Genomic DNA, 19,299 nt, shown 5'->3' with positions numbered 1-19,299 from the left:
GCTGCAATAAGATAAACAAGCTTATTGGCGATAAGGTACGAGCGATAAGGTATGAGCGACGCCTTTACAAGACAAGGTGTCGGTAGCATACTGCAAATAAGTGTAAGGCTGTAAGCCCAGGAAAGGAGGTATGCAGGAAGTGTGGAGGAAGAGACCACACAATAGCAGGATGTCCTCATTTATCGTGCTGTGCGAAATGCAGCAAGGAGACAGGTATTAGATTTGACCATGTGACGGGGCCCCTAGCATGCTCCAGTTACGGGAAAATATTACGACAAGGTAGACAAGGGAGGAGATAAAAATTCTCCAGATTAATTTGAATATAGATGTAGGATGGCGCAGGATCTAATGTGCCAAAGCGCGATCGAGGCTACACCGGATGCGGCAATAATATCCGAACCGTACAGGCAGCTACCTTACTGGTATAATGATAATAAGGGTGATGCTTCGATTTGGGTCACGCAATTCAATGGTCGAGCACCGGATGAAACGCTTCTGTACAGGAAGGACAGACTAGTGGGTACTGGTGTAGGTGATATCCTCTGTGTCAGTGGTTATTGCACCCCCAAAATCAAGATAGAGGAATACATGATGTACATAAATAAGCTTGCATCGGAGATAAGGAATGGTGTAAACAGAAACAAGAAATTGATTGTGGCTGGCGACTTTAACGCTGAGTTCACTTGCTGGGGAGGAGAAACCACAGATGAGCGAGGAAGAATTTTCATGGAAACCCTGTGCGATTACAGTGCGTTCCCTATAAGGCTGGACGATAAATATACGTTTTATAGGAACGCAAGGACGAGTTGCCCTGACATAATCAGTGCAACAAACAAAGTTAACGACCTCAACGTAAGGAGTAAGGTTTTAAATGCTTTCACAGCATCGATCCACTTATATATATTTCATACTTTTAAAACGAGGACCGTAAGTGATCGAACCAAATTTTTTAAATATGTGACGAAGAGTCTTGCACCCGACATATTTTTAACGAAATTTGATGAGATCGCTAACGTAGAGAATTTTAATACCACAGACGACGCGGACATGGCAGAGCTTTTACAGAAATGTATGGTGGAAACATGTGACAAGATGCTGAAGAAGGTGATCTGTACGGCGAATAGGAAGTACAGCAAACATTGGTGGAATGAGACTCATAAAGCTCATAAAGTTTTAAGAAGAGTAACTAGAGCGAGGAAGAAGGAGGCCAGCGGGATTGATGTTCCTATCAGCGCCTATAAGGAGATAAGGAGTCAGTTGAAGAAAGAAATAGCTGGTAGCAGAAAGAGAGCTTGGGCCGGATTCTGCGAGATCTTAGAAATGGACCCATGGGGAAAACCGTATCGCACAATCATGAGTAGATGCAACAAGAAAGGTCTTCCGAATGACGTGCCGATTGACAAGGTCAAAGAGATCTTAAATTGTTTATTTATTATTGGACACAGACCGCTGCAAATGGAGGTCGAAGAATGTGACAGGGACGAAATCACCTACAATACGACACTCGACGAGGAAGATGTGGGGTAACGTCCTAGTTAAATTTTGTTGTACAAGTGTAGCTAAGGGCAGTTATATATTCCGATTTGCATAGTGCCGGGAATAGGTAATGTAAATAAATAATGTAAATAAATAATGTTTATATGTAAAGATAAATATAACCTGATAAGCAATCATAACAAGCGATATTGACAGAGCTAGTACGAAATTAATGAAGTGTATATATTTGTCGGAGAAGAGTCAGGAACTGGGTTGTGGGCGTTTGATAGGCTTCCCTTGGAGTTGGCCATCATTGTGTTATAACGAAGATACGGTCTGTTAACACGAGTATGGATACTACCGACTCGACAATCAACCGCCGCGGTTGGACACTCGCGATACTAGTGATGTTGGTCTTAGGTTCAATAACGAATCCGCGGTCAACGGGATGACAGATGTACGTGCTCACAAAAATCTAAGACTCTTTACGAAAACGTGCAATATCCACCGAGCGTAGAGACACTAAGTAACTCGCAAATACGACCTCATGAGAGAATGACTCTCCATCGCGGTGATGCTGCAGAGGAAAGCTATGATGGGATGTGTCTGAGGACACGAGATCATCGGTTTCGTCGAGGATGGCCTTCGTTCAGAAGGCGAGGGAATTTGACGTTGCTGCTAATTGGTCAATCTCCATATCGGTGGTTAGAAAAAGATGCTAGCCGCCCTCGAGGGAAAGTTGCTAGTGGGAGACGTCGCTCGTTTAAAAATAGGCCTCCCCTATTTTCCCGTAGTTGGGACAAAGACTGTTTGTCTGTTTGAAGGACTTTAGTTGGCTAAATCTTAAGATTTATAATGGGCCCTCGGGCTAGCTGAACATGTACTGCGGAGACGCATCGACATCTGGGAATCATCTTACTCGATGAATAGGGTCTGCGTGTGGCGAGCTACGGGACAGAGACCGTTGGAGTGTTTTCTGTCGAGTGTTACAACTATTTCCTTTTCAAGGAGAGCTATGGAATTATTCTATGCCTCTGTTAGACTAGGCGTTCATCCCGTGACCGCGGCTACGTGCGGCGACTAGCTGTCGCCTCGAGCCCATGCTCATTATCATAACTCTCGAACAATTACAATCGGATTGAATAACTACACTTGTTTAATTACAGCTATAGTAGACTCTACTATACACAACACAGGATCCCTAAACCGATCCCCATATCAGAATCCCATCTAGAATCGTAAACATTTGCCTCACCGTTCGACTTACAGTCGAACCTCGGTCTACCATTCTCTAACGATAAGCATTCTCACAGAATCGGTGTCACAGGTCAGTGGCTCTCCTCTCCCCTTTCTTGCGTTGGTTTGCAACTTGTTCAGTGTCACCAGCGCTTGGCAACACGTGGCTCACGCGAATGCGTGTCAGCGTGTAAGTGAGCCGCTTATGGTACTGACCTAGCCTAGAGGCGGACGAGTTTGCGCTCTGCGAGCGAAGGCGTAGGTATCGTAATCAACAACGCCGTGCAGACCTAGAAGCCGTAGTTCACCGTGCGAACACGCCACGGGAGGTCAACACCGAGGCGAATCGTCGTGGAAAGAGTGGAAAAGGGAAAGAAGCGATAGGACAGACGAGAGAAAAGAAAAGGACGAGTCGATCGGTCGACTCGTTTGGATTCATCGTTAAACTTGGATCAACGTTTGCTGCTAACCGGAAGCAAATTGCTGCTCCATTTTACCGACCGATGCTTGTCGATGCTCGCTGTCTCTCGTCCTTTGTGTAACCCTTGACCTCTTCCGATCCAATAAACCGGATCGATGGAGTTCCAAAGAGAAATATAATATTTGCGGAATGTTCGAGGGATACGGGAGGATGGAGTATTTCGTTCTCACAGTATTTATGCGTAATATAAGATTATATATAAGATTATTTATGTATAAGATTATACGTAATATAATTTTCAGAATACTTAATTAAAAAACTAATTCTAATTCATATCTATTTCAATAATATTTGTACAATGTCTTAAATACCGAATTTGTAAAAGAAATAATGACACGTGTGCGAATACATTTCACCAGATATAGATTACAACAAATCATTAACTGTATCCAAAAAGATGATACACGTGTACATCGAAAAAATTAACCATCGACAATGAGAGAATTAGTACTTCTACGAGTTATATAACCATCGTATTTAAAGACACACGAAAATTCAGGCAAATTAATTACAAACTCGACCCGAAGAGAATACATTACATCCAAATTGCATTATTGCATTATATTGCACTGTATTGCATTAAAGAGCACTCTAAAACCTGTCACGAAAAATAGTTCCACGTGATCAAGAACAATGCTTTCGTTCGGAACCAATGACCCATTCGCCATTACTCGACCACTCGATTCACTTGGCAAGTGTTCCTCGTTAACCCAAATCACTGGTCAAACATTGAGCGCCTTCGGGTCGCGCGCGCAATGGCTCGATTTCTCTCGGAACTTTTTCACCAAAGAGCCAATGTTCTCCGTCCCATTCGGCCGCCCATAATCCCTAGAGAACTCCCACCACCTGATATCTCTCTGAAACAGCAACGCTGTTAGTCGGGTGTTCTTTTCCCAGCCTAACGAGGTACGCCTATCAGGACGCGCAAAACAGCTCGGAAGATCGCAAAACAGCTCGGAAGATCGCAAAACAGCTCGGAAGATCGCAAAACATGTCCCGGTTCGATGAATTTCCATTAGCCTCATTTATTTTTCGTAGCCGACCGGACAACTCGCGTAGCTCGGTCGCCATCGGCGGGGGTTCGCCAACGATGCCGACCGATTCCTGCTAGCTTTCGGTTCGAACAACCTGCTGGTGAACAAGCGCGGTGTGCTAGTGGGGAACGCGAGTAGACTTCGGCGTACCGCGACACGCGGATAACCGTACAAATGGGGTGAGAGGATGAGAGGACTTGCGTATAGAATCGCATAAAAGCCTCAGGCCATCTAGCAAAGTGTTCTGCTTCATCGAACAGAGTGTGAATTATCGCGCGTTTACATAAAATTTCTAGGTGCAAAAATACAAAGAATACACGTCGTGTACAGAAACATGAAAAATATCCAAAATATCGTTATTTGGTAAGTGAGACAATTATAAAAAATATGAACTTGCATAAATATTCGCGGCCGATTTATGAATGAATACAAAGACATGTTTCAAGATACTGATAAGTATGAATCGCGAAATGTTTATCGATATTCGATCCTAAATCTCGATCTATTCGGTCTAACATGCTGCCAATGAAACCATTTAATTTTGAAGTCTCACCATAAAACAAAAAAAGGTTTATTCAATTCAACACCTGACACGTCTCGTGTGTTTCTCCTGTTAGAGATTTTACAACTAGAGTGACATGGCCACGAGCCAGGGATTCAAAGCGGCTAATGGAGGAACGTACGTAAATTCGTGGTCATTCGTTCATTGTAACCATGAATGGTTGGAGACGTCCTTCGGTTAACACTCGTTAACAACATTAGCGTGACAATGCGGCTCGAGTTTACATTCTACAACGACAATACACGTTAATGAGCCGATTTATTGACGTTACTTTACAACGCGATTCCTATGGATTATCATGGTAACCGTGTCCTACTGAAGGGACGGCCGTTATCATGCAAAACTGCTTCCTCGGCTGACATGCGACAAAAATGCCAATGCAAGTGATGAAACGAGCCCCTTGTTCGGGCTAGAGGTTTTTCGAGACGGTTCGTTAGGTACCGGCACAAATAATAATATCCTCGTGGTCACGGCATTTAAAAATTTCCATAACAACCGCGACTTGTCCGTGAATTCTTTCCGTCCGCCAGAAGGGATAAAAGCCGAGAAAATCACGATAGTAATTTGATTGGGGAATAAGTCGAAACATTTCCGTTAGGTCTGAAGCAAAATGAGCAGTTGAAATGGTAAACGATGTATGCAAGAAATGAAGATTTCTTAATAGAGAACACGCACTTGCAGTTTTACCATCCGGAGTGACTCATAAATACAAAATATTCGAAGACTTATTTTTATTTTTTGGCAGAATAACAGCATTTTACTTCCTTTTTAGGATGATACTGTAGGCTTCAAAGGAATTCAAAGGAATTCAAAGGAAAGGATTCAAAGGAATCAAAACAACATTTTTCCCTAAGCAAGAATTCAAATTCGTTCAAAATTATAATTTGGATATGTTGCTTGAAAAATTACAAACTGTTTTACCACGATTCCTTTGATGTGCTAATTCCAACCATGACATTTTACTTTGTTTCGTGATCTCAAATGATGAAGTCATCGTGTTACAAAAAGATTAAACTCGTTTTTCTTTAATCGCAAACAAGTACGTTATATAATATACGTTTCTTTGAATCCTATGAAATCACCATGTAATTCATGAACATACAAAGCCCGTTTTTTCCAGCGTCTTCTTTCGTCGTACATTTAACATGTTATTTTCAGCACAGACTAAATATGGTAAATTAGCAATTCTTTCGATTACATTACGGTACATAAAATATTATACAATAATCTTTTTTTATTACAAATCTCTGCACATAATAATAGATATACGCATAAAGTGGGATCATAAATAATTTCCGACTTTACTATTACATACTTACATTTGGATAAGTATACATATACCCTGTATATCCTTTATGTCTATGAAGTATCAAAACCTAAGAAACGTACGTCATTAATTTCTATGACAATTTGCCATTTCCTTGGCAACCTATCAATTCCACTTTGTGAGGATCTTGGGTTCGTGATGAAAAATATTTCGAATGTGCAGAATGTATTCTACTCGTATTTCAAAGTCCTTTTCTCGTTCGAGAATATTGTGCAGACTCGAAGATATGAACATTTGTTGGCACCAAGGGGACGAATAATACATATCAAATGGATACATACGAGATGTAATTTTTCCAATATATTCGATATTAACACGGGATTCCCATGCGCTGGATATTATTCGATGTCTAACTGTTACGAACCACGTTGAATAAGAACAGGAAAAGAATATTAAGTTTTAAATATCGATTCGTAAATGTCGTTTGCAAACTGAAATTTAATATGCTTCTGTTTTACGACCTCTTCAAACTAATAATTACCCCTGTTGTGGCTAGATCGACAGATGCAACCCCATCTGATATTTCAATTTACAACTTCATTATCCGAAAGTAAACTTAAAGTAAACTTATTGAACTTTTGACCGTTCGCGGGGAGACGCGATCTCAAAGAAGCGCGCCAACAGGAGTCGTAAATTTCCGTTACGATATGAATAATCGACGCCACGAATCGTTCGATCCCTTATTTCTTTTGGGATAATAAGGGTGGTTGAGTGAATATAACGCTGCTATTAACAGGTTATTATATATTTTGACTTATCCAACAACTTCAATGTGATACAAGATTACGTATATGGAATGACAAACTACGAATAAGTACCTGAGACTCGGTTCGTGTTGACGACTGTGATGACGTATCTTCTGTCGATTGACTGTCTTCGACATGTGGATCCTGCGACTTGACTTCTGACTCTTGCTGTTACCTGAACTGTGTTTTAACTCGAGCTGGTTTTAACTGACTATTCGCTCTTATGTTATTACAGAGGAAAGCACGGCATGGGTGTGCCCTTTGAAGAAGGCGGTTTCGTTGTTCACACTTTTCGTCAGGAAAGTGAGGGTAACGTTCCAAAATGTCCATAGGTTATGACTCACGTTAATGAGTGATGATAGGAGGAGGAAACCTCCTACCAACGTTGCAAATAGGTGTCATTGTTCATGGGAGAAACCGGCTTTTCCGTTAGATAAATATCCACTTTTTCCGTTAGGCAACTATGCGCTGTCTCCGTAATTTTTAAGAGCGCATAATAAACCTAAGGACTTTTCTAGGAACCAGCCATAAACCGAAAACTCTTCTAAAATTAGAAAGTCTTTCAGGACAAACAGATTAAAATAAAAACATGTGTTGTAGCAATGAAGTTAAAAAGTTAAAGTTTTATGATGGGTCCATAGGTTTATTGAGGGTCGGAATGACGGTACGTAAACCGTTGGCTGCCAGGCAACGAGGGGTGGAGTGCAGATGTTTCACGCGACATAACAGTATCTCTACCATCGGATAAGTATTGATTATCTGCTTACTTGCATCTTAGGCGTGTCTCTAATTCGTTTTCTCTTTTCTCATTTCAACCGAGCGTTATACGTTGTGCAGTGAATCGTTTCTTAGCAGCGATTGCATACGTACGTAATAGATTTTCAAACTCGATTTTCTCCAAAACTAAGCCTGGGACGAAAAAATTTTGTTCCATATTTTCTTCCTATTTTTTTTAATGGGGAAACATTCTATGTCCACTTTGTACATGTTAATTGGATGGATGCCATATAGCATTTGTCATTTTGTTTGAATCAATTTAAAAATCCCTTTTAATAAGCGAATTTTTCAATACTATTTATGTTCCATATCTTTATTTACAACACTTAAAAAATGTTATATCTCAAAATATGATGGTGTATAAAATTTTCAATTGAGTAACAGAGAGTATTTGCTTATGGATATATTTGCAACACAAATTCATAACTTTACTAAGGCATTTAACGTAAGAATCATTTTTAAAGAATTTTAAGGTATCTTTATTTCTAAATTACAAGTTTCTACCTTATTAATTTTCCAGTTTCCTAACCACGCTTTATACTTTGTTCGCTCAATGTCGCTCGTGACCAAAAAATAGTTTTTCAAAGTTAAATGGAGGATATAATCGCTTCCAGACATAACGAATTGCGGAGTTCTTTAACTTGTCGGAATATCTTTCACGTTCGCAAATTTATGTTATCATAATATGTATCTTACTCCATTATATACGTAGTCCATCTCATCCACCATGGTTTACACGCATCAGGACAGCTAAACCCTCTTGCACAATAACTTGACAAGACACAAAATCCAACGAACGATATCAGTAAATTGACAAGTAGCAAGTTATAGATTATAGACTTCTGATATATAAGTCCTCCCAACCTTTTTTTTTTTTTTTTTTTTTAACGTGGAGAAATCCTCATGGACACCCGCTAGCGGGTAGTGTCGGACTCCTACCGACTAAAACTCCACGGTGGCCTGTCCTGACGCCTGAGTTGAGATGCATCCGGGATCTCTTCCGAATTACTACCGGTCACCCCCGGGCGTCTATCTCTCCTTCTCATCGAAGGGAGGCATCCTGCTCTTCTTGGACCGCTAGGGGGGACCACACCCCCTAGCGCCTCGCTCCTACCGCGTCCTCCTGGGGACCCCGTCCCCTGACGCCTCTTCCTGGTTTCCACGTGCTCCTACGGCGGCCGCGACGGCGCCGCCGGTTTTCCCCAGGGTAGTCCTGTGTCCCGGGGGCTTCTGCCTGCCTCGTGCTCCTTGGAGAGTCCCAGAAAAATGGCTTCGGTGCGCCTCCTCCCCCTCTCTTCGTCAGCGCCCGCCGAACGTTCACCCATCCTTGTCCGTGCCGTGGCGACTGTTGCTTAACCCATGTGATCGGTGGGAAAGTAACGTTTCCACCGCGGCTAAGCGGGCGCTGACAAGTCCTCCCAACCTTTTTTTTTTTTTACGTGGAGAAATTCTCATGGACACCCGCTAGCGGGTAGTGTCGGACTCTTACCGACTAAAACTCCACGGTGGCCTGTCCTGACGCCTGAGTCGAGATGCACCCGGGATCTCTTCCAAATTACTACCGGTCACCCCCGGGCGTCTATCTCTCCTTCTCATCGAAGGGAGGCATCCTGCTCTTCTTGGACCGCCAGGGGGGACCACACCCCCTAGCGCCTCGCTCCTGGTGCGTCCTTCTGGGGGACCCCGTCCCCTGACGCCTCCTCCTGGTTTCCATGTACTCCTGCGGTGGTGGGATGGCGCCACCGGTTTTCCCCAGGGTGGACCAGTGCCCCGGGGCTTCTGCCTGCCTCGTACTCCTTGGAGAATCCCAGAAAAATGGCTCTGGTGGGCCTCCTTCCTCTTCATCAGCGCCCTGTCCTCCCAACCTAACCCCAACCTAACCCCACGCGACGTCGCCGGTGTCACATGTAGTTTGGTTCCTGGTGTCGGGTGCTTTCCTGAGATTTAGTATCTATACAGCGCCCGGGCAACCCTAGAAGCCATTTACGGAGTTGGGATACGCCCAACCAGCGCACTCGGTACACAGTACCGGTTACCTAATTTTTCGCCCGCAGGAGGCTCTTTCGTCTCAGGTCAAACGGGGCGCTTTCCAAGCCCTTCCGTCTTCCGGGACGGTATCCGGAGCAGGTGGGACGCTGCTCACCCGCCGAAGGCGGCTCAGGGGACTTTGTCCCCCTTAATCCAGCCCTCTTGCCAGCACTTGGCCACAACCACTGCCACCACGAGTCCTTGCCCAAGTTGGTCGAGCCAAGGGTTCGCTACGCCCTCAGGGCTACACTCGACCGCCCGTGGTACCGTTCATATGTCAACGGTGGGACCACGCATGTGGATGTACCGCCACGTATCTGCCGCACGGTTTACCTGCACACCGTGCGGTCAGACCCAGATGAGACTCACGTAAGCGGGAGTTGAGGAAATGTACCTCGGCGGCTCTCCCGACGGTCTCACCCTTGGCATCAGGATCGTGGGTGCGCTACTACCCATAGGTTCCGTGGAGAAGACACAGTCTTACACCACGGCATCCTTCCTTGCGGTGTACATAGAGGACTCACGTAAGCGGGACGCTTGTCCCGACGGTCCTCCCTGGCTGCGGGACCGTGGGTTTGCCAGCCCCCATAGACTCGCAAAAGCGAATCCTCCCTGCGGAGGTCGCCGGTGTCACAGGTAAAATTCGAGCAGCCACATGATAAACCAAAATTCCGAGCGCCTTATCACGTGTGACCGTCCGGTCAGCACCCGTTCTCAGCCGCCTGGGTAGCATTCGGTCACTCCAGTCGTTCTCCGAAATATATGATAAATACGAGCAAAGCCTTCTCCCACCCCAACGAATAAAAGAATATAAATGCTCCCTTCAAAATCATCCAGTCAGTCTCTAAAATTCTTAACTAACCCAAGTATCGAAAGTGTATCATCGCGAACCGAAAATAATACTGTACAAATTGAGTAAAAATAAAAAGAACTCAATCTCCTGTTCGGAAATTGACAAGTTTCATGTTTTTATCTTAATTTTTACGCTACAAGGGCTACGACCAAGAAATTGGATCTTTCCTAACGAGAGTAGAGCGCGAAAATAGTAAGAATGAAATTATGGTATATACTAGCGATACGCAAAAAATAGATTGGATATTGGATAGTGGATCACATTGTAAATGATGACTCTTATTTTGTTGAATACCAAAATTTAAAAAATCCGATAAATGTAAAGTTAGGAGACGGTAGAATTCTAAAAGGAACAAAAGTCGGAAAAATTTTAACTTACTTTGAAGTAAACAAACGGAGGATTAAAACTACAATGTCTAATGTATTTTATGTGAAAGAAATGAATAATAACTTGATTAGCTATGCGAGAGTAACGAATGAAAATAAGATAGTCTCAGCAGGAAATATTTCAAAGATATATAACAAATACAGAAAGTTGACAAGAATCGCATTCAAAGATAATGGTTTATATAAAATAAGTAGTTACATTGAAAGACAAGAATCTCACGCTAAAATTGTGGGAAAAATGACAAATAAAGAAAAATTTCACAGGCTATTAGGGCATATAAACTTTAATTATTTAGACACAATGTGTAAGAAAAAAATAATTGAGGGAATGCCAGAAAATTTTTAACAAGTAAAATTAAAATGTGGTACATGTATCCAAAATAAAATGCACAATTTACCCTTCCAAAGCAACTGTAGTAGAGCACGAGAGATTTTAGAATTAGTACATACCGGTTTAAATGGACCTCATAAAAATACCGGGTTTGATGGATCAAAATATTTCTTAACATTTATAGACGCCTACAGTAAGTGCACATTGCTTTATACTTTGAAATCAAAAGATGAAGTTTACAATTGTTTCCTTGATTATATAACCAAAGCTGAAAATCTTACTGGTAAGAAGATAAAGAGATTAAGATGCGATAATGGAAAACAATATATGAACAAAAACAATCTAATTAGGCAAAAGGGAATTGTCGTAGAATCATGCCCACCTTATGTTTACGAGTTAAATGGAACAGCTGAGCGCTACAATAGAACAATCATGAATTCCTCTAGATGCTTATTACATGATTCAAAGCTGAATATTAAATATTGGCCGGAAATAATTACAGCCGCGGTGTACTTAAAAAATAAGACCATTACGAACACATATGAAAATAAAACACCATTTGAAATATTTTTTAAAAGGAAACCGAATATAAATAATTTAAGATTGTACGGAAGTAGAGTTTTCGTAAGAATACCTGAAATTAAAAGAAATTCGAAATGGGACAAAAAAAGCAGACACTGGGATACTTGTAGGTTCTGAAAACATTGGATATAGGATCCCAGTTAATAATAAAATTATAATTGTAAGACACGTAAAATTTATAGGTGAGGGTGATAATTTAGTAGGATTTCAAGGAGAAGATGGATCAGACAATGAAACAGAAATGAATTTTGACGAATATTCAGATTCAAACGAAATTCATGAAAATGAAATAAATGACGAAAAGTTCGAGCAGGTTGCAATAAAAGAGGAGAGAGATTTACGTAACGAATCAGAAATAAAACTTGAGGACATAGAAAATAATTCGAGAAAGTCAGGACGGGAAAGAAAGAAACCTCAAAGATATGGCCAAACGAGCTCATATTTCATTTAGGTGAATGTAGTTAGCGCAGACAGTCCTCAAACCTATGAAGAAGCTTTAAGTGGAGATGGTAGCGGTTCATGGAAAGAAGCAATGGATCGAGAAATGAATAGTTTAATAAAAAATAAGACCTGACAATTAGTAGAGAAACCAAAAGACAAAAAAGTATTAGACTTGAAATGGGTATGTACGAATAAATCTGATAATCGTAAGAAAGCGCGACTAGTTGTTCGAGGCTTCCAACAAAAGGAAGTACTGGAAGATTATTATCTCCAGTGGCAAAAATGCAAACGTTGAAGTTATTACTATCTTACTATTGTCAATATGGTTTGACAATTATGCAAATGGATGTAGAAACAGCATTCCTAAACGGAATTATAAAATCGGAAGTATCTGTAAAACAAACTATACGTTACGACGATAAAAACGGGAAAATATGTAAATTATCAAAAGCGTTATGTGGATTGCGTGAAAGTATGAATGTTTTGAAGAGTATATGAAAAAATTAGGATTTCAAAGAAGTAAGAGTGATTATTGTCTGTATATGAAGTATGAGAACGATGATGTTATATATGTCGGAGATGAAAGAACACCGGAGCCTTTGGAATTTTGGATAATCCCGCAACATTCTAACTTAGAGTCTACTATAGCTGTAATTAAACAATCGTAGTTATTCAATCCGATTGTAATTGTTCGAGAGTTGTGATAATGAGCATGGGCTCGAGGTGACAGCCAGTCGCCGAACGTAGCCGCGGTCACGGGATGAACGCTTTGTCTAACAAAGGCATGGAGTAATTCTATAACTCTCCTTAAAAAGGAAATAGATGTAACACTCGACAGTAAACATTCCAACGGTCTCTCTCCCGTGGCTCGCCACACGCAAACCCTATTCTTCGAGCAAGATGATTGTCAGATGTTGATGCGTCTCCGGAGTACATGTTCAGCTAGCCTGAGGGCCCGTCATAAATCTTAGAATTTAGCTGACTAAAGTCCTTCAAACAAACAGTCTTTGTCCCAGCTACGGGAAGATAGGAGAGACCTATTTTTCAATGAACGGCGTCTCCCACTAGTAACTTTCCCTCGAGGGCGGCTAGCATCTTTTTCTAACCACCGATATGGGGATTGACCAATTAGCAGCAACGCCAATTTCCCTTACTTTCTGAACGAAGGCTTTTCTCGACGAATCCGATGATCTCGTGTCCTTAGACACACCCCATTATAGTTTTCCTCTGTGGCATCATCGGGACGAGAAAGTCATTCTCGCTCGCGATCTCACCGATGAAAATAGTAACCCTTTACGACCAGTGAATATTACGCGTCCGACTTAGATTTTGTGAGCACGTTCATCTATCATCCCGTCGACCGCCGATTCGTTATTGAACCTAGGATCATTGTCATTAGTTTCTCGAGTATCTAATTACCACGGTTACTTGTCCGATTCTATGATAATCGTATTTGCACTAGTCAATGTCTAGTCTATTGCATAACGACGACGTGTAATCCAAACGAAGATTCGTTTTACACCCCCAAACCTAATTCTAATGTAAACCCGACATATATTTAATTCTATTCGTAGACGACTTATTAATATGTGGAAAAAACAAAAGAAAAATCGATGAAATTAAAAACAAATTGTCGAACCAATTTGCGATGAAGGACTTAGGTGAAGTAAAAACTTACTTAGGAATAAACATTGAATACGATAATAAGGAGTGTGAGATGAAATTAGATCAAATTAGTTATATAGAGTCATTAGCGAAACAATATAATATAGAAAATAATAAACTATATTTTACACGTATAGAGTCATTAGCGAAACAATATAATACAGGAAATAGTAAACTATATTTTACACCAATGGAACAAAACTTAAGTTAAGTTAGAACCCGCACAATCAGCCTCAAACGGTATAAGATATAGAAATCTCATAGGAGCTTTATTATATATTAGTACTGGAACAAGATTAGACGATAGCTATAGTATAAACTATTTAAGTCGATTTCAAAACAGTTACAACGAGACCCGCTATAAATATGCATTGAGAATTTTGAAATACTTATATTTAGCTAGGAAATTAAAATTAACTTATAAAAGAAATTTGAATGCTGAAGTTATTGATTGTTTTCTTAACGCCGATTGGGCTGGAGATAAAGTAGGTAGAAAATCCGCTGGGGGGCGTAGGACTACCCCCTGAGAAACCCCGATAAATCTGATGTTCTCCTATAGCCGGATGGTGACTGGTCGGTGTCTTCAGCCCTCGCCAGTTTGCCGATCAGGTGCGGAGAACCTCGGAGAAGTTGGTGGGCGCGTATCTGCCAAGACCACTCACCTCACCTTCTTGTGGGGCTCTCCGTCACCCTGCGTCGGCCTTGGCCGGGGCAGGGTGCGAAAGAGTGAGTGGCACCAGGATGGAAACCCTTGTTGACGACCTCGGCGACTTCAGAATCACAATGGACATGTAGTCTGGTTCTTGGTGTCGGGTACTTTCCTGAGATTTAATATCATATACAGCACCCGGGCAACCCTAGAAGCCATCGGAGTTGGGATACGCCCTCGGTACACAGCGCACTCGGTACACAGTACCGGTTACCTCAAATAATCGCCCGCAGGAGGCACTCTCGTCTCAGGTCGAACGGGGCCCTTTCCAAGCCCTTCCGTCTTCCGGGACGGTATCCGGAGCAGGTGGGACGCTGCTCACCCGCCGAAGGCCATTCGGAGGACTTTGTCCCCCTTAACTCGGCCCTCTTGCCAGCACTTGGCCACAACCACTGCCACCACGAGTCCATACCCATAATTGGTCGAGCCGAGGGTTCGCTACGCCCTCTGGGCTAACACTCGACCGCCCGTGGTACCGTTCATTGTCAAGGGTGGGACCGCGCGTGTGGATGTACCGCCACGTCTCTGCTGCACGGTTTACCTGCACACCGTGCAGTCAGACCCAGATGAGACTCACGTAAGCGGCAGTTGAGGAAATGTACCTCGGCGGCTCTCCCGACGGTCTCACCCTTGGCTTCAGGATCGTGGGTGCGCTACTACCCAAGGCTCCGTGGGGAAGACTTTGTCTTACACCACAGCAATCTTCCTTGCGGTGTACATAGAGGACTCACGTAAGCGGGACGCTTGTCCCGACGGTCCTCCCTGGCTGCGGGACCGTGGGTTTGCCAGCCCCCATAGACTCGCAAAAGCGAATCCTCCCTGCGGGAACACGTTCGAGTCAGTGTCAGTCTATCTCACCTCCCGTTGACCGCGGATTCGTTACCGGACCTAAGGTCCGCGGCGTTCGCACTACGAGTTATACACCGCTGCTGTTGATTGCCGCGTCAGGAGTGTTCATTCGCGTGCGAGAAAACCGTATCCGCGCGCGCCATCGCGACGATGGCCAACTCCAAGGGAGGTCTATCAAACGCCCACAACCCTGTTCCTGACTCTTCTCCGACATATATGTATAATTAAACTAGATTCTATCCTCAACGTTACTTCATTATTTTATTATTGTTTCATATAAATATTTTTTTTTTGAAAAATAATTTACATATGCTTCTAACTTAATAGAAGTAAACACAATGTATTTGTATTAATTGTTATATATGTCATAATTTCAACTATTATTATTATTATTTAAGTATTATTAACAATTAAAAGTATAGTTTAATGTATATATTAAATACTTATGAAGAATTTATTTGTAGATTTTAAATATGGGTAATAGATCAAAGAATGAGATTAAAGCAATGATTACCAAAGATATATCGAATACACATTATTATTGTTTGGATGTTAAAAAATTTATTAACGACCAGTTTGAAGATACTGTGGATTATTTACATAGTTTAATTGTTGAAATACCACAAACAGCCTCTGGCCCTTCAACGGCAAAGACGCCGAAAGTTTTGAAGAAAAAAGGTTATCACCGTATAGAGACTATCCCAGAAAATGATATTATCAATAACGATAATACAGTATCAGGTTCTACTGCAATACAAGATAAAACAAAAAATAAAGATATAAAAACTGGGTATGTGGTAGAAACAATTGGCCGAACAAAAAGAGAGGCTTCAAGAAAAGCTGCAATTAATATTAAAAAGCAGCAGTCAATGTCACTTGTTGCAAAATCACGAAGGTCCTTAATTCTTGACGATGACAGCAATGTAAATATTTGTATCATATTATGGTGAAATTTAATACTTTTAATCTTACCCCAAATGTTATGTTACTAATCAATACTAACTTTTATATATAGTGCCTAATAATGCTTGATATCGGTTAAGTAATATGTTGAAATCTAATTGCTTGATGTATGTACATTGTGTATATAATTACTATTATAACGTTGTTAAATATATTCTAAATTTTTAGAGGAAACGTAGAAGCCGATCTAAAAAAAAAGGAAAGTGCTAGAAGTAATTCAGATGAAAAAAAACACAAAAGACCCTACAAAACATACTAAAACAGAAAAGAATGTTTTAAGCGAAACAATTTCAAGGAGGGTCGCGGGTACTTCACAGATATATTCACAGGATCATCTTTTTATAAAAGAAAATGCAATACAGCCAGAAAAGATTGAACCATTAAAGTCTTCAATGACAACAAGAAATAGTAATATAAAGAGAACTTTTTCACGGAGTGAAAACACGAAGGGTAAATATTCTAATATTATTGATGATACAGTAAATGCACCAACAGGAAATGATATTGAAGAACTTTCAATGTGCGAGGATGCACTTGAGATATTAACTCTTCCTATGAATTCCACGATGGACATCAATTCTACTTATACGCAGAAGATGATGAACGCTACCGTAATTTTAGAACCTTTATCACCAATAGAATTAAACGAAACTGTAGTAATTAATAAAAACTTGGCTAGTAGTACAGGAAGAAATGTTGAACCTAAATTTACACCACGGTCGTCAATAACTTTGCAGGAGAAGATGCAGCAGCTAAAAGAAGCGATGACAAACAAAGAGTTTGATCAATTACTCACAGAAGATGAGTCATCCCCTGAAATGAAAAAGTCTAAAGCAAATATTAAGAAACAAGAAATTAAAAAACGACAAAAGCGGCAGAACAGCTCTATGACATCGAGCGAAGATGCAATACTTAATACTCCAACAAAACCATCTTCGAAGGAAAAGAATACAATTACAGGATTCCAGGAAATAAGAAACACGTATAAATCGAATGCTCTATTCGATCCATATATCAAGGTATCTGTAAAAAAAGGAATTGAGGCATTTCAACTGGTAGGCGTGAACACCCCAAAACTTGTTGTTGATATTGATGCACCAACTAGAATAACTCGAACAAAAACACGAGAACGAAACACTAGAGCTGCTGCACAAACAAAAGCTTCGGAAAATGCAAACATTGCAGAGAAAGCGATTGCTCATAAATTAGCACAAAAGTCGGTTGCAAAAGCCAAAAAAATTCTATTAGCAAAAGAGAATAAGGATGTCGATGAAAGAAGAAAACAGGAAAAGCAACAGCGTTTACAACGTTTACAAAAACAAGATGAAGCGCAGCGAACATTAGCTGAACAAAGGCGTCGCGAACAGAAAGCTGAAAGACGAAAAGAAACCGAATTAAGAGATCAATGACAAGCTGCAGATGAAGTAATGAAAACTAAGCATCAGATGATTACATCACAGGTAACATTATAAACAATATCAAAATATTCTTCTGTTATTAAAGCACAAGCTATTATTCATTCAATATTTTAGCCACAATATGGCTCCAAACAGTAAGGTCCAATCACTTACGTTTTGGATGGTGAACCTGACGACGATGAATTAGGTGATGAATCTAGACCAAAGCATACAATTCCACATTGAGCACAATGTAAGTATTGTTTTACTAAATGAGTTAATAAACATTAGAATGCATAGAGTACTCGAATTTTTATCATACACATATGTGAAAATTAACTTGCAATGCAATGATACATTCCGGAGAAAGCAGTGTATACATTCTTTGATAGTAGAAAGTGCACACCAGATTTAACTGAAATGTTTCAAAACATAGATAGGAGTAGATTACAACAACGCACGTCCAGTGCAATATACAAGACACCACCGCGTTACTCCATGATGGAAAACGAATAAAAGGTATAATTTGTTAAACTGAATGTTGTTGATTTCAAATTGTGCCTTAGAGCAAAAATACTTGTCATACCCTGCATATAATATAGAAATAACGTTACATTGTAACTATCATTAGAATATGTATGTTTTCTTAATATATCAATGAACGTAAGACTACACTTTTTATATTTTAGAATGATCATAGGCATATATTATTTTTATTATACTAATCAAATTTTACCATTTTTCTTATTTATATGTATCTTCTTAAAAATTAATAAATAGAGCAATTAATAAATAATTGTTTTGGTACGACTTTTTGATGAGAAGTAAATTTTATTAGATTTGACTTATTATCACTGTCGTGTAATAATTCGCGAGGTACGCGTGATATAATTCGCACGATTAAATAGCATTGGTGATTTCGTCTCTTCGTGACACGAGGAGGGTCTGGTAAATGGGTCGACCGTAGACGTTCAATCTTGTAAAAGAACAAACGGCGGCACCGTACCGTCGAGCATTTTTCTCTCGCTCAACAGCCACCAATTTTATATTTAGAATGTCCGGTTGCGACGTTAAATTTTTGTTACACCACCGGTTGTTTTGTCTGAAATTCGCGTGACGTAAGTACATTACACTCTCGCACCCGTCAGCCGTTCCTGCGACCACTTCACGCGCGTTAACTCGATAATATTTCGTCTCTGCTACCTTGTCGCTGTCACGTAAAATAACACAAGAGAACAACAACAACAACAAAAAATAGAAAAAAAACTTTATTTTTCTTCTAACACAATTCACAATATTTCTTCCGAGCTCTAGGCGTGACTTTCCAAGACTGAGACTTACAACTCGATTTCCTATCGGATTCGGTTATTTGTCTTTTGTCACCCCTCAATATCGCCACTATCCTTGAGTTTGTTAGGCATCTGCGATCGCCGCCACGCACGCCTTCTCCTCGAAT

At 40.8% G+C, this 19,299-nt stretch overlaps 1 protein-coding gene and 1 pseudogene across 1 annotated transcript; both read left to right on the top strand.

Moving 5' to 3' along the window:
- Positions 1–333: 333 nt before the first annotated feature.
- LOC117237244 lies at positions 334–1,527 on the top strand. The gene has a single exon (XM_033501008.1). The coding sequence runs from the start codon at positions 334–336 to the stop codon at positions 1,525–1,527; it is 1,194 nt and encodes a 397-aa protein (XP_033356899.1).
- A 14,429-nt stretch (positions 1,528–15,956) lies between these two features.
- LOC117237239 lies at positions 15,957–18,487 on the top strand (annotated as a pseudogene).
- Positions 18,488–19,299: the final 812 nt, after the last annotated feature.

This window comes from Bombus vosnesenskii, unplaced genomic scaffold (genome assembly GCF_011952255.1).
Source record: "Bombus vosnesenskii isolate JDL3184/JDL3185 unplaced genomic scaffold, Bvos_JDL3184-5_v1.1 scf7180000013363, whole genome shotgun sequence".
Classification (NCBI taxonomy): Eukaryota; Metazoa; Arthropoda; class Insecta; order Hymenoptera; family Apidae; genus Bombus; species Bombus vosnesenskii.
Note: the sequence above shows the minus strand (reverse complement) of the source record. Positions and strands in the feature narration are given on the sequence as shown.

What these genes read in the sequence shown, in the direction of transcription:
- LOC117237244 (XM_033501008.1), top strand. Translation starts at nt 334, where the DNA reads ATGGCGCAGGATCTAATGTGCCAAAGCGCGATCGAGGCTACACCGGAT.